This window comes from Camelus ferus, chromosome 19, assembly GCF_009834535.1.
Source record: "Camelus ferus isolate YT-003-E chromosome 19, BCGSAC_Cfer_1.0, whole genome shotgun sequence".
Taxonomy (NCBI): Eukaryota; Metazoa; Chordata; class Mammalia; order Artiodactyla; family Camelidae; genus Camelus; species Camelus ferus.
The window spans coordinates 33,858,122-33,873,820 of NC_045714.1; the positions used below are offsets into that span (position 1 = coordinate 33,858,122).

Sequence of the window (15,699 nt, forward strand, 5' to 3'; positions counted from 1 at the left end):
CCTTATATTCTGGAAGGTATTTGCAGCCATGAAGAGCACAGCCTTTCAGCTGCTGCTGGCGCGGGCCGAGGGTGCACCGAGGAGGGTACACCCTTTGCCCAGAGTGCGTGCAAAGGCGCATCGCAGCTCCTGTCTTGAGGAGGATTTCATGATATTCGTTTTGTGTTGCCGCCAGAGAAAAATAAACCGCAGCTCCTGGCTGCTGGGAAGGGCTGTGTTTCTGCCAGGGCTGGTTGTGCCTGGCACCAGCTCAGGCGTGTACCCGAGTCGACTGTCGGTAGCAGGCAAACGTACGCACAGAAACATTCCAGCACGCGCGCGCACCAGCCACACGCGGGGCCACCACCACTCACGACACGGGGCCCCGTACACCCCTGCTGGCTTCCCTCCACATCACAGGACTCTGGCAGCCTCGTCTCTGCATCTGTGTGTCGTGTGGGTTCTGAGTCTGTCTTCTGTCCTGGCTTCCTTCTCCCTCTTCCTCTGTCTCTCTGCTTCTGTCTGTCTCTTTGGGTTTCCCTGTCTCTGACACCTGACGCTCTCTTCGAGTCTCTGTGATTTTCTGACTCTTTCTCCCCGGCTTTGTCTGTATTTCTCCACGTCTTCTGATGGGGCCTCTCTCTGATACTGATTCTCTCTGAATCTTTCTGTTTTGCTCCTTTCTCCCTCTGTCTGTCTCCATCTGTCTCTATATCTGTCTGACTCTGTCTCTTATCTGTTTGTCTATCTGACTCTCTGTCTCCATATGTCTCTATATATCTCTGTCTCTCTCTCTGACTCTCTCTCTGTCTCCACCAGTCTCTATATCTCTGTCTTTCTGTCTCTCTCTGACTCTGTGTCCCTGCTCTTTTGGGCTTTGTCCTTCCCCACCTCTCTCTCTCTTGTTCTATGACACTCTCCTGGAAACGCATCGCAGACTGAAGTGGCCAGATTTCAAGTGACAAACAGCACTACCCCCAGCATCCGCCCCCTCCAGCGCGGCTGCCTTCCTCCTCCACATCCCCTGTCACGAAGAGAAGCCTATTGTGTCGGGCCCAGGGAGTTGGGGTTGGAGGGCCCCGGGGTCTGCGCCTCTGACTGCTCTGAGCTACTTCCCCATTGGCTCTGAGCAGCCTGTGCTCAGCAAGGGCTGAGCGACAGGGGGAGGCTCCAGCCCATAAAAGGGGGCTGAGGCTTAGGAACTGTCATTCTAAGGGGCTTTGGCTGTGCTCACAGCTTCCTCTTTGACACCTCCTTCCGAGGGGAGTCAGGGCCATCCCTGGGTCCTGGACCGGCTACCTGGCACCTCCCTCTGACCTGCTCGGCCAGAAGCTGCTCAGGGACAAAGAAGAGCACAGGTAATATGCAGAGGGTCACTGGAATCCTCTCTTTTGGCTTTATTTCTTTTTTCCTGGTTCTCTGGACCTGAGAGCGTTGGAGCTTGGGCTGGGGGATTTCAGGTTCGGGTCTGATTATCTTGCAAAGGTAGAAAGAGTTATGAGGCTAGTTTACAAAACCAAATCAGTTTGAGACAGACTGCTCTTCGGAATTTCCCTCTCCGTACAGCCCGGGCTGAAATATAAATAGATGTGTTGCTCCCTCCCAAGAGGACCCCCACCTTGGTTTTGGCTGGGGGGTCTTCTCCCCCTTGCAGGCTGCTCCACACATCGGTTCCCATGTGAGAGAGAATCGGGTGCCCTGTGTGGAAGAAGTGAGAGGTCCAGCTAATCAGGGTAATTCTAAAGGTCAGTGATTCTCGCTGGACTTACAGAACAAGACATTGGGGGCATTCATGAGACATCAGGGCTCTGGCATTTACCTTGGATCGTGTACATCAATGTACAGCCAAGTTTAGCCTTTCATTCTTTTTGGATCGTGTTTAATTGCTGACAGGGTGCTGGCTTTAGTGGCTTCCTTTAAAGTAATTTCACACAGAAATGAAGTTTGGGGTTGTTTTGCTGGGAGGGAACGAAGAGAGAGTGACAACATGCCAGGAGAGGCAGGCTTAGCAGGATTTTTCCTGTCAATTTTACTTTGAGAGGACTTGTTGCTTTCATGTAAATTGCAGCGGGAGGAGTTAAGTTAGGCAGGGATGAAACTCAGATGAGAAAGACATTTTGCTCACTGGTAAAAGATATCCACATTCAAACAAAGTATTCTAGAATCTCAAAATTTGACTCTAGTGAAAAAAAAGAAAGAAAGAAAAAAGAAAGAAAAAAGCTAGTGAGCTTCAGGGAAAAATGCCTGCTGGTGACTCCAAGGTTGAATAGTTAACTCTGAGACCTCATACTTTTTCCTGGGTATCTTTTATCTAGATCTCTCCAAGCTTTACAAACATTCCTTACTTAAGCCTCCAAGCTTCCCAAGGGAAACAAGCTCTTCAGATTATTGGATCTGATTTCAATTCCCCTCCCACAGATCAAAAGTCTTCATTACCATCTTTCTTTCAAGGGTTGGGAAAATACACAGGCTCATCTTTCTAATTTGACAGGCTTTCCAGTTAAGATCCACTGCAAAACATTTCGGAATGTCAATCCTCTTCACTTCATTTCCCCCCTGCTCCCCCTCCCACTGCTGCTCTTTCCATCTCTTTTCCCCTCACCTTCTCCCCCCATCCTACCCCACCTTGCCTTTTGTTCTATTTTTGCAGGTCATTTATCTCCAGGCTTTGAGATCTGCGTGGGGGAGCTGTTGCAAGCAGCCCAAGCCGGGTGAGCTGTGCTGCCTGGGGGAGGATGCTGAAGGGATCTCAAGCCCACTGCTTTGCCCCAGATGAGCTAGAGGTGTGATGGGTGCCAGGTGAATCCCATGGCGCTGCTGCAGCTGGGAGGGGTGTGTTGCAGTGGCTCCTGAGGCTGTGTAATGGAACCCAGCATGTTTTACCAGAGCTGGCAAAAGGATCAGCTCTGGGGCTGTTTGAGAAACTTGCAATCCCCTTAAAGCACGTGGAGAGGGATTAGAGTCTTTAGGAGTCAGGAATTACCCATATATTGTTTAAATGTGTGTCTCACATCACCCAAGTCAGTGCTGGGTTCAAGTCCCAGATCCCATCACTCATTTCCTGTGTGATTTGGGGACAGTAACTCTCCCTCTCTGAGCAATAGGGATAACAATCTTCACCTCCTGAGGTTATTGGGAGATTCCCATGGGATACAGTAACATGCCTGGCATTCAGTAAGTACTCAATAAATGCTAGTGTGACTGCTCACATTTTCACTGTCCAAAGTGGCAGAGTTGGAGCCTTCTCCTTCCCCGAACCTAGGATAGCATTCTTGATCTTCCCATGGCACTCTGTGCCATGTCCAGGAAATATGGTCTCATGTCTAATATTTCTATCTGTGGGGCTGGCACTCCCTCCCTGCCCCACCCCTTCTCTCCACACCAACAGAAGACTATTTCTTCAGCTGGTGCCTCGGGATCTCCACGTGTCTTATTGATCGATCCTCTCCAACTCCCCCGCCCACTGCCCGCCTCCTTGGGTCATTCTTGCACAATTGTTGTATTTATTAGATGTCTTCCATCTTCTAAGTGGGATCAATAGCCGGTGGTTTGATTTCAACGCATGTCTGAGAAAGTGCAGTCAGCTAGCTGGTATCTTTCACCGTTTTTGCGCGTCCCAGCCCGTAAATGTTGGTTAATCTCACTGGGCCTGACAAAGAGCTAAAACGATTTCAGTGAGTCAGAACTGACCTTTGTGGCAGGCAATAAACATTGCTGGAGGCACCCAGGATCAGGCCCTGGAGATGGAGAGGTGTCCCCGGGTCCTAGGAAGCTGGAGCTCATTAATCCCTCCAGCCTGCGCCCAGACAGATGCTCCTGGCAGGAAGGTAACAGCCCAGGGCCACGAGGCACATCCCCTGGCTCAGGAGGCCTCTCCCTGAATCCTTCCAGCATCCGCCTGGCTAGAGTGGTCACCGCGGGCAACAGGCGTGCTCGTTGCGGGCATCGGCATTTGGCCCCTTGACCTATCATTGGACAGTTCACTTTAACCTGACAAGGGCTTACGGAGCAGTTATGTGATTGGGCCTCGGGCCCACTGGCCACTAGGAACAAAGGGCAGATCAAAGGGTTGTGGGAGGAGGGAACTGGTGTTTGTGATTCACATAGTAGGTCAACCTCCTGAATCAAAATCCACTTCCTCCCTGCCTTCTCTCCATCTTTGTCTTGTTCCCGCTCCTCCCCCTCTTCCTCCTTTTCGTTATACCTTCTCCTGCGCCCTCTCCCCACCCATCTCGGCGTCTCACCTGTATTTTCTTTTCCCGCATGTCTGTCATTTCACCCTCTGCTCTTCTAAGCCCTTCTCTGTCTCCCTCTCGTTCTTTTCTCTCTCTCTCTCTGTATCTCTGCACCTCCATCTCTCTGGTCCCCCTTTCGTTGCTTTTCTCCCCATCTCTTAACTGCATCCAATAATGAAGGGTGGGAGTTCCAAAGGAATCTTGCTCTTGAAAAACAGCCTTTTAAAAATGTGCTTAATGGTCCCGCCATGAATGTGGATCACAGGGCCGTCTTTCACTGGTCTCTGCACAGCAAATAGCCTGAGAGGCGGCCAGCCCTCAGCGTGGGCCTCATGCTCTGCTATGTTTTGACTTCTTGGTGGACTAACCAGTGCCCTCACTTTCCATTCAGAACTGGAGCCCCCATCCTCCCAAACTGATAATCCATTCTTTGTTAATGGCATGAAAAGTCTTAAACTCTTTTCCGGTTTTGGAGGTCTCCATTGGCCAGCCCACTGGAGACCCACAAAGGTGAACTTCATATATTTTTGAGTGGAGTAAAATTCCTAGAACAGTCTTATCTTCAGGAACATGAGCTGGAATGAGGGGAGCCCTGTGGACGTTTCATCTGTGCCTACAGCTCACGATGGCTTGCGGAGTGGAGTCTCAAACCGACCCTGAGCCTGCTCTGCTGGGGCCTGGCCTCTTGGCCCAGTCGTTTTGCTTCTCCAAGTCTCTGTCTCGCCATCCAGTAAATGGGCTAATAGAGCCCAGGCTACTGGACCCTCTAGAGGTGAGGATGCAGTAATTGAGATACAAGCTGGTCGCTGTGCCCTAAACAGGGGGTGCAAGGGACCCAGTCGCTGCCACTCCTCTGGCATGCGTGTGCCTGGGGCCCCGGGGGCGCTGTCACGCAGTCCTCACTCTTCCCACCTGGAAACTGAGCCTGTAATGGTAGCACCTGCCCAGGAGGGTCCACGGGCCACCCCAGGCCTGGCACAGGGCCACAGCAGCGCAGTGACTGCTAGAAGGTTATCCAACGACACCATGGCCTCCACGCGAGTCAGGGCCCGGGTGTGGGAGGCCCCAGTTCTGTCTCCCTTTCCCTCCTGACTCATGATGTGACCTTAAACAAGTGACTTCATTTCTACCTTTTCCCATTTCCTCTTCTATCAAATAGGGATAATCATATGCGGATAAAGTGCTCAGAGAGATAATTGCGATGTTAAATCAAGCCATTATTATTCCATGCTGGCTTTTTAAATAAAAATGCTTGCTGCTCCTCAGAGCCCACTGAATACAATACAGAAATATCAAGAGGAGATAAGAGGGCGGGAGATCCCTTCCCTTTCAAGGAACTCTGGGCTCTTGGTGAAGAAAGGGTCTGCTGTGTGCTGGCCTTTAAATGATAGCGTCTTAGGGGTCCTTATGGAGACACAGTGGGGAAGTGACACAAACCCACTGACAGGTAAGAAGACTGAGGCGTGGACAGAGGAGCAAGTCCCCTCTGATTTCCCCAAGAAAATCAGCTTCAGAACTGCTAGAATAATGAGAATTGTAAAATGGTTATAAAATTAATGAAAGCAGGGTCAGCAAACTTTTCCTGTCAAGGACCAGCTAGTAAATATCTTTGGCTTCTGGACTCAGCTGTGCTTTTGTTGTGTGAAAACAGCCAAGACAAATGTAAATGAATGGGAGGCTGTCGTATGAATCAGGGTTCGCCAGGATGTACACATAGAAAGAGGTTCGGTATAAGGGCTGGGTCGCGTGACTGTGGAGGCTGGTGAGTCCAAAATCCCCTTTCCCAAGGCGGAGACTCCCCCTTCCTCCCCACCCGCCCAGGCTGTCATCACTGGGCTGGCCCAGCATGCCTCGAGGTAGTGGCTGAAGAAATGCTTCCTGAACTTACAAAAGTGGTTTTACTTTAGGGGGAAGGGAGACCTTAGGAGGCTCCCTGGCTGGCCAAGCTGAGTTTGTGAAAGAGGCCCCTCCTTCACCGTAGGTGACTCCAACCCGCACCCCACCACCCTCTCCCTCCCAGGGGGGTCTGGGCCTGACTCACGGCCCCTGGAGCTCACCAAGCAGCTCACTTCCCCGTCCTACATAGAGATGAACAGCAAAGTCAGGGGAGATGACCAGGCAGGGCTACCCGTAATGTACAGCTTCCGGGCAAATCCCTACAGCAAAGCAAAGTCCCTCCCCCGGGACTCGTCTGACATCTGACGTTACTCAATCATTTGTTTATCCCGTACAAGGAAGGAAATAGGATGTCTTAGGACAGCTCAGGGCTGATGCGTCTCCATTAGAGACCAGAGAGATCCCTTGGGAAGCCTTATGCATCTGCTTACAAACCAAATGAGTTTGGGCATGCAAATTCTCCTCTCCAGGCCTCAGTCTTGTCCTGTGTACAGTGGGTATAAAAACTCACCTCTGGGTTGTTGTGAGGATTAGAATAACGTGTAAAGTGGGAAGGCGCAGCCTGGCACTGGGTAGGCTTTTTGTTTCTTTTTTTTTTTTTTTAGAACATTTAGTTTATTTTTGTAAAATAACATTTATTTAATTTGGGGGGAGGTAATCAGGCTTATTTAATTACTTATTTTTTAAGTGGAAGTCCTGGGGACTGAACCCAGGACTTCACACACGCTGAGCAGGCACCCTACCGCTGAGCTATACCCCTCACCTGAGTAGGCTTTTGAGAAGTGGGGCTGATGTTGGACTGATGGGACCATGAGTACGGGCTCTCAGACCGCCGGCACCCAGCAAGCTCTCCACACATGGCAGTTAATTCATTCAACCACTTTTTTTGAGTTTCTGTTCTGTTCCAGGCTGTATATTATCACTCCTTGTTGCCTTTTCTTTTCCATCTCCTGCAGCCCGAGTATGGTTGAAATACAGCCTTCATACTCCCCTTCGTTTCCTTTTCTCTGCCCCCAGCCCCAATGCTTTCCCTCTTCTCTGTCGCTCCATTTTAGTTACCCACCCCATCCTTCCCTGCTCTCTCTTTGGACTGTTTTCACTTCCTCCCACTCCCTCTCCCTCCGCCCCCTTATTGGGCTCTCTTGGTCTCAGTTCCCCTCTCCCTCCTATGTCCCCACTCCCGTCTGCCCTATTCTCTTTCCTCCCCTCACTCCTCTCCCTGGTTTCATTCACATTTGCTGAATTTCTTTAGCAGGTGTTGGTTTAGACAGCCTGCAGATCTGTGAGCTTTCTCTGGGAACACGAAGATGTGAGTCAGAAAAATTCAAGCCAGGTTTCTGAGGGGTCCAGGGTTGCCTGTTTACTCACTCACACACTTGTGTGGAGCTCTTGTTCTCATTCTAGCCCTGTGTTCACCACTGGGGACATCATTCATTCATTCATTCATCCATCCATCACTCAAACGTCCCTTGTTTTCCCATCACATTAGAATGAAATGCAAACACTACCTTGGCCTAGGAGGGTTGTCACCGTCTGGCCTGTGCCCACATCTCTGCTTTCTCCCCGTCTCCTCCCTGATGCTCCCACACCCACCCGGCCTCCTTGTCATCTTCAAACACAGCACACTCTAACCTCCGGACGCTTCACTTCCAAAGTTTGCCCTGACAGGGGACTCAGGAAGAGGCAGTTGTATGGTAGAGCCACACAGATAGCTGTGAGAGCTCAAAGGGGGGGCCTAATCCAGGCAAACTTCCTGGAGGAGGCAGCCGAAGCTGAATTTCATCAAAACTCAGAGACACATATGGGACTAAGCACAAGGCCTAGCAAACAGTGAGTGCCTGGTCAATGGCAGCAGGAAAGCCCTGGCTAAGGTGGGAAGGGGCACAGGCAGTGGAGAACCCGGAAGCAGGGCAGACTGGCATTTCGGAATTGTCCTCTGGCTGCTGTGTGGAGGGTGTCTCAGGGGCAACATTGGAGGCTGCTCTGGAGCCAGGAGGGAGGAGCTATAGCCTGGGGAGGAAGTGCAATGAAGGGACTGACTGGGCTGTGGGCTCCAGAGCTCAAATGCTTGTGTGCAAATTCCAGCTTTGTCATTTACTAGCTCCAGTGTTGTGGCAGGTGTCTTAACTCTGTTTTCTCATCTGGAAAGTGGGCGTACCAGCAGGAGCCACCCCACAGAGTTGCTGTGAGCATAAATGGGTTCATCCGGGAGAATTGCTCAGAGCATCTCAAGTACTCAACAACCATCAGATCCACTAGAGCTATTATGATTAAATATAAAGTTCGTGGATGAGAGGAAAGGATGCTGATGTTACTTTTGCCAGGGACAAAAAGATCTCAAATTGAGCTTCCTACCATAGCAGCCAGACTGTGCGAAGCTTCTGGCCAGGAGTTGGAGGGTGGTACAGCTGCCCCTCCCTCAGTGGGTTAAGTCACTGCTAATCTTGTGTCAAGCCAGCCCAGCCATCACTGATGTGACAGAAAACAGGAGCTGCCTGCTTTGTATCTGCACAGAAATGGCACCGCTCACTCGCCTGGAACCCAAATCCACTCAGCAGTTGATAGAGCGTGAGAGAAACTCAAGGAAGGATAGAAGCGTGGGATGGACGCAGGTCCACCGCCCTGAGGTTTCTCCTCTGAGCCTTGCTGCTTAGGGACGCAGACCTAGTCCAGCCTCAAGAGAGGTGGACAAGCCTGAGTTCTCACCTTTAATTGCTGTGTGACCTCAGGAGATTTACCAAACCTCTCTGAGCCCCAGGTTTCTCATCTCTGAAGTGGGGATAATGATGCCTACCTCTCACAGCTGGCAGGTGGATTGAGTAGAATATACGAGGAAAGGCTCTGTGCACAGGGCCCTCTGGGTCTCACAAAGGGCTCAGCTATTAATAATCAAAGTTGTCTTAGAAATTGTAGTCATTAAGGGCACACGGGTGGGGAGTCAAACAGAATGGATCTTGCCCCCCAGTTTCACCACTCACTGGAGGGCACAGGGAATTCACTGAACCAAAAGTGCTACCTCACTGGGGAGGAATAAATGAGATGATGGATGTGGGGATTTAGTCAAGGCCTGGAGCACAGTAGGTGCTTCATCAGTGGTGGCGGGGATCCTTGCTAGCCAGGCTCTGGAGGGAAACCTACTGTGTACTTTGAGACCAACTGCTCTGGGTAACAGCGTGGGGCCCTGGGGCCATGGGTGGAATCTCCAAACCCCTGTATCCCCTGAGCAAACAGGGCAGTGTGCAGGACGGGGAACTCGGAAGAGGGAGGGAGGACAGCCAGTCTCTGAGAGCAGCGGTACAGGCATCAGGCCACCAGGACCAGGCTGGGAGGAGCACGGAGGCCCTGCCCGGGGCGGGGGTCTCAGGGGAAGTCCTCACTTCTAGTTTGGAGTTCTGCACCGCGCTCCCATTTGATGGCTTTGAGTCTCAATATTTGGTTTATAAGGAGTTAACTATGAAAGGGACAGTTTTTGTTTTTTGTTTTAGTTTGAGGGGGTTGGTAATTAGATTATTTATTTATTTATTTACTTATTTATTTATTTATTTATGGGTGCACTGGGAATTGAATCCAGGACCTCATGCACGCTAGGCATGCACTTTACCACTGAGCTATACCCTCCCCTCCCCTCGGGACAGCTTTTTTTTTTTTTTTTTTTTAATTTTTTTGTTTGTTTTTGAAAAAAATTTGGGGGGGTAGGTTTATTTATTTACTGATTTATTTTTAAATAGGGATACTGGGGATTGAACCCAGGACCTTGTGCATGCTAAGCACACACTCTACCACTGAGCTATACCCTCCCCAGAGACAGCTTTTAATAGACTATTTGTGAAGCATTCATTCATCTGCCTAGTATTCGTTGAAGACGTACTGTGTGCTGGTCAGGGTACAGCAGGGACAATGCCAGTAAGGGTCTGTGCCCTTTGGGAGCTAATATTCCAGTGGGGGAATGGTAATGAGAACATTGACAACACGCACCAGACAACAGGACGATGCGAAACGGTGAGTGTTCCAGTGCAGACAAAGCAGGGGGATGTGAGAGAGACCCAGGAAGCCAAGACACAGACAGGGGTCAGCAAATGCCTCCCCAGGCACATGACACTTAATCCATTCAATTACAAGAAGAAGTGAGCCCTGTGAAAATCTGAGGCCAGAGCACTACAGATGGAGAAGCAGGAAGTGCAAATGCCCTGAGGTAAGGGCAAGCCTGGCATATTTGAGGAACACAGAGAAAGTATTTCAGAGACCAAAAGAGGATACAGCTCCTGCCTTCATGGAACCAAAGTCTGAAGACTCACATAGTTAATTATCCAGAGTGGGATATTTTCACGGAGGAAGCACAAATTTCTGGGAAAACACACAGGAAGAACATCCCATCTAACCTAGGACATCAGGGAAAGCTGCCTGGAGGAGGTGATGTCTCCTCCAGGGCCTAAATGACAGGTAACAGAAGAGAAGAGGAGGGTTTCCCAGGAAGAGGGGATAGCATGTGCAAAGGGCCAGAGGTGGGGCAGGGCCTGATCCATTCATTAGGGAAATTACAGGGAGCCAGACGTGGTTGGAACCCAGAGCTGAAGAGTTGGATGTAGGGATGAAATTGAGGGTGTCCCTCATTTAGGAGAAGGGCCAGGCCTGACCCAGCCTGATGGGTCTGATCCCAAGATTGATATGATGAGACAGGCACTACAAGGTGGGTAAAAGGGACCAGGGGAGGATGCTGGAGGCAGGGAGGCCAGCATGGAGATGGGTGAAGATGGAGCTCTGGCCAGAGCAGGCAGAAGTGCTGGGGTGGAGAAGGTCCACAGCAGAAAGGACTGGGCTGGGGACAGCCTGGAGTGCAGGAGAGAAGGGCAAGTGAGGGAAGGCCCAGAGAACACAGAAAAGCAGGTAGACAAGTGCCTTCTGGCTTGGCGGGTTCTGAAGTCTGGCAGACTTCCTAGTTGTGTGAGCAATCATTTCTCCTCTCTGAGCCTCAACTTCCCCATGGCACTACCCACGTTAAGAGTCTTGTGCAGATTGAATGTGAACACACAGGAAAGCTCCTAGCACACAGCAGGCACACAGCCCCTGGTAGCGCCCTTCCTGGACTGTTGGCCTTACGCACCCGCTGCTCCTCCCTGGGCCTCTGTTGGTTGGACTGTGGAATGGGAACAAGAACGCTTGCCCTGCAGTGCAGGGCTGCCAGCAGAAGTTGATGAGATGGCTTTGCAGGCTCAGGACACACCCCGCAGTGTGGGCGATCACAGATATCATTTTCTCTTTATCTCTCCCCAGCAGGAAGAGCCAAGACAGAATGGCGTGGCAGGGGCTGGTGCTGGCTGCCTGCCTCCTCGCGCTCCCCTCCGCCACAGCGGACTGCCTGTCCCAGTGCTCCTTGTGTGCCGTGAAGACCCAGGATGGGCCCAAGCCCATCGACCCCCTGGTGAGTTTCAGGCAAGGCTGCTCCACGCCCAGGTCCTGGCACCCGTGCGAGGAAGGGACCATCTGTGTGTGAGCCCAGAGAGGGAAGGTCCCGCCTGTGCAGGGCATGTTCTGTCAGCCTGCACTGCAGGGGCTGCTGTTCTCCAGCTCCCATCCCCACCCCAGACCTCACCACCATGGGCTCCCTCAGGTCTGGGGCAGACACTTAGGTTTCCAGGGAGCCGATTGCCTGGCGACAAGGAGTGTCATTCAAGAGGCAGTGCTGACTTCAGGAGTCAACAGCAAAATATGAACTTTTCAGGGCTGCTTGCACCAGGCTGATGGGCACCCCCCAAATCTAGTCACTCCCACGGAAGGAGCTCTTTCCACCACCCCTGGATGCCAGGATCTGGTTGTCAGTATCCAAGCCTGACCCCTCTCCTGGGACTTTAGCATCTCTTGGCTGGCTTTGCTGGCTTTACTTTGAGTCAAGCTTCTCCCTTTGACTCTCCCGTGACAGCAGACCAGCTGGCGCAGAGGTGCAGGGTGTGGCAGACAGAACACAGGCTTTGGTTCTGCCACTTTCTAGTTGCATGACCTTGGAACCCCTTCTCTGTGCCTGTGCGGAAGATGAGGAAACAGACATGGAGAGGTGAAACAGCTTCCCCAAGGACACACGGGAAAGCTATTTGCAAAATGGGTCCGGTTCCCTGAGATGATGATACAAAATATTAAGTATACAATTCTAGCCGCTCTTTCTTGAGATGCACATGACAACGCACTGGGTGCTGCCCATATATGGTCTCAGGAAAGCACAGTGGTTAAACGTGAAGACTCATGGCATTAGAACCTGGGTCCAAGTTCTGGGACTGTGCAGCATTGCATTGTGGTCATCATCATCATTATAATGTTTGAATTCTCCCTACTCTTATGAAGTAGATACTGTTATCTCCCCAGTTTGAAGAACCCTCAAACATGTCCTCACCTGTGTTCTTTCCACCATTCTGCTTGGCTTCTGTCCCTCTCTATGAAGTGTTTGCAGCATCCTTCACACCTTGGAAAGGTTGGGAGAACCAACTACTCCTTCTGGAGTCAGAAGTACAAGATTACTGGTGAGCGTAGCAGAGCACTACGGGAAGATCTTACTTCCAGTTTTGGCAGTGTCACCTGTGGCCGTGCATCCTGGGGGAAGCTGTTTCACCTCTCCACGTCTGTTTCCTCATCTTCCGCACAGGCACAAAGTCACCTACCTTTTTAATGCACCATTGGGAGCATTAAAGTGGGCATGTTAAAGTGGGCAGTCCGGGGCTTAGTAATGGCTTTTTGATTATCTCAGACACTGAACAGGGGACTTTCTGGGGAAGGGGCTTGTGGTTTGATGATTTGCTGGGGGTGGCATTACCACTGTGGTCTTGGGGGGTCTTTTGCAGATTTGCTCGCTGGAATGCCAGGCCGCCCCGCAGCCCACTGAGGAGTGGGAGAGATGCCAGGGACTTCTGTCTTTTCTCACTCCCCTCACCCTCGGGCTTGAGGGCAAGGAAGACTTGGAGAGCAAGGCCACTTTGGAAGAACCCTATAGTGAGCTGGCCAAGCACGTGGGGCCCTTCTGGAAGGAGCTGGAAAAAAACCGATTCCTCCTCAGCACCCCCACAGAGGAGAATGCTCTGAGCAGGAGCCTGGAGGAGAAGCTCAGGGGTCTCTCCGGCAGGTTAGGGGAGGAAGCGGACTCTGAGCTGCTGGGGGACACCCAGCCAGATGACGGTGCCATGGAGGCTGGAGGGCTGGATTCCGATGAGAAACACCCCAAGGAGCAGGTCAAACGCTATGGGGGCTTCTTGCGCAAATACCCTAAGAGGAGCTCAGAGGTGGCTGGGGAGGGGGATGAAGATGGGGATAAGGTGGGCCATGAGGACCTCTACAAGCGCTACGGGGGCTTCTTGCGGCGCATCCGTCCCAAGCTCAAGTGGAACAACCAGAAGCGCTATGGCGGTTTTCTCCGGCGCCAGTTCAAGGTGGTTACTCGGTCTCAGGAAGACCCCAATGCCTACTACGAAGAGCTTTTTGATGTGTAAACCCCTCCCCACCACGGAGCTGAGTCAGGAGCTTCCCCTGACGCCCTTCCAGATTGGAAGGCACTCATTCATCCTCCCCTGTGGCCCCCCACTCCATCCTCCGTTCGGCATTTTCTACAAAACACTCAAGCCTAGCCTGCCTGTCTTCTGCAGTGTTTGTCTGGGGTCAGTGAGGGGTGAGAATAGAGGGTCCCCTCTCCCGTAGGCTTAATGCTTGGCTCTGCCCCTATGCTTCTAAAACTACTGCCAGCAGCAGCTTTTGGTATCAATCCCTCCACCCCATTCATGTGACTCCCCAGTTCCTGGAATCCAGACGGACTTCTTGATCCCTCTGGATCTATGATCTCCAAACTTTACTGCTCAATGCTTCTCTCAGAAGAAAAAATGAGCATACCCCCTCCCACGCAGACATATTCAGTTATATGGTAAATATGTATCATAAACATACAAAAGAGAAATCTAAAACAAGATAGATAAACAAATAAAAATCCTAACATTTTATTCTCACACCTCAAAAGATCCACCTACATGTGGAGACCGTGTTTTAGGTAAAAAGCTCAAACACTGCTTTTTTATTGGAGCAGGAATTCCTACACTAGGGTTCCATCTCCCAGTGGGTTAAATGTTTGGTCAATGTACTCTGAGTTCTCTTTGTTTAGAAACACACCTTTTGAAGAACCCAGTTCCTGGATTCCAGTCCGTGTCGGTACCCTGGACAGCGCCCAACTCCTCACAGGAGGGGAAGGGAGTGAAAATCCCTTTCCGAAATGGTTAATGAGAGCAGCTCTCCTGAATGCTGAAAGGACCAAGGAGGGAGCGAGGCAAACCAATTTGTTCTGTGCAACAGACTCAAAATGTGGACCGGTTCCCTCAGCCCTCATTAAGCTAATTAAACTGATTGGTATCACACTCCAACCCCAGGATGAACTGAAGCTGAGTCAAGTTGATGAGGTTAAGCAAAACCGTGTTCTTGAGCAGCTGAATCTGCTGCCAAGAGTCCAAGCCATCTGGCCAAACATATGCATTGGGCATTGGGTAAGGGAATCCAGAAGCGACAGCTAGAAAGAGGAAAAGGCCCTCTTTATCCCCCGTGATGATTCTTTCCTCTTAATGCCTCCAAGTGAAACCACAGAGAGGAATGAAATGATTAAATGCTTGAGGCCAAATGAGTTCCCTTGATTCAGATAACCCAGAATCAGAGACAGGGACCTCCTGATGCTTTGGTTTCAGTCAGAGTCCTCTCTTCTGTCTCTTTGTCTGTCTCTTTCTCTCTGCCTCTCTGAATCTGTCTCTCATTTGTCCCCAGGCACTATGGTTTGGTTTGTGGATCCAGGAGGCTGGCCTGGATAGGGGAGGAAATGAACTTGAGTTTGGTTATTTTGTATAAGACGCTATTGAGCTCACATCTTCATGCACAACCCCCAGGCCTCTCATGATGTTCTGAAATGTATAGATTGTTTTAGAGTTACTTTGTGTGCTTTTTGAAAATCCCATTTATGCAATTTACTTGGTATTGCTTAGTCCTCAACAAGACTGTGTTGTTTCCTACTTCTCCAGTACAATAAATAAAATAAAGATACTGATGACTTGGGCTGTGCATGCGTGTGTGTGTGTGTGTGTGTGTGTGTGTGTGTACCTCAGCCCCAAGAGTGAAAAGACCATTTGCAGAAAAGAGTACTGTGGAATGAAAAAAATACAAACACACACACACACATTCAGATTAGAAAACTTAATGTAGGCTAATAGAAAGAACACAAACTTTAGAGTGCCATGGCCCTAAATTTGAGATCTGTGTGGCCTCAGGTAAGTCACTTGACCTCTCTGAGCCTTTGTTCCCTCCTCTGTACAATAAAGACAACAGTACCAATTTTGCAAGGTGGCTGTGAAGATTAGGTGCGATCAAATACGCAAAGGTCCTAGGACATAGTAGGCACTCAGTAAATGAGGGTTTCCTCTCCAACATTGTCTTAAGGGATAGTGGCAAAGCTCAAAGATCAAGCAACATAGTGGGGAGAGGAGGGAGGGGTGCTGTCTCCTATGCTGGGTGACCAACTGGAAGGGAGAAATGTTTCCAGACAAAGGGGAGTGTGATAAGGATGAAGAACGCTCTAGAGAATGGC

The 15,699-nt window shown here is 50.6% G+C and overlaps 1 protein-coding gene across 4 annotated transcripts; it reads left to right on the top strand.

Moving 5' to 3' along the window:
* Positions 1-1,030: 1,030 nt before the first annotated feature.
* On the top strand, positions 1,031-15,176 carry PDYN (prodynorphin). Of its 4 annotated transcripts, none has more exons than XM_014561281.2 (4): positions 1,031-1,337; positions 2,630-2,690; positions 11,382-11,529; positions 12,938-15,176. In XM_014561281.2, exons 3-4 carry the CDS (start codon positions 11,401-11,403, stop codon positions 13,577-13,579), a joined length of 771 nt encoding a protein of 256 aa, XP_014416767.1. In that variant the 5' UTR covers positions 1,031-1,337; positions 2,630-2,690; positions 11,382-11,400; the 3' UTR covers positions 13,580-15,176. The 4 variants fall into 4 exon arrangements, with proteins under 4 accessions (XP_014416767.1, XP_032317874.1, XP_006187187.1 ...); XM_032461983.1 differs by having other exon boundaries at positions 11,385-11,529; XM_006187125.3 differs by lacking the exon at positions 2,630-2,690.
* The last annotated feature ends 523 nt before the right edge of the window (positions 15,177-15,699 follow it).

What these genes read in the sequence shown, in the direction of transcription:
- PDYN (XM_014561281.2), top strand. Translation starts at nt 11,401, where the DNA reads ATGGCGTGGCAGGGGCTGGTGCTGGCTGCCTGCCTCCTCGCGCTCCCC. An exon ending in CCAAGCCCATCGACCCCCTG is followed by an intron (nt 11,530 to 12,937) that starts GTGAGTTTCAGG and finishes GGTCTTTTGCAG; the next exon opens with ATTTGCTCGCTGGAATGCCA.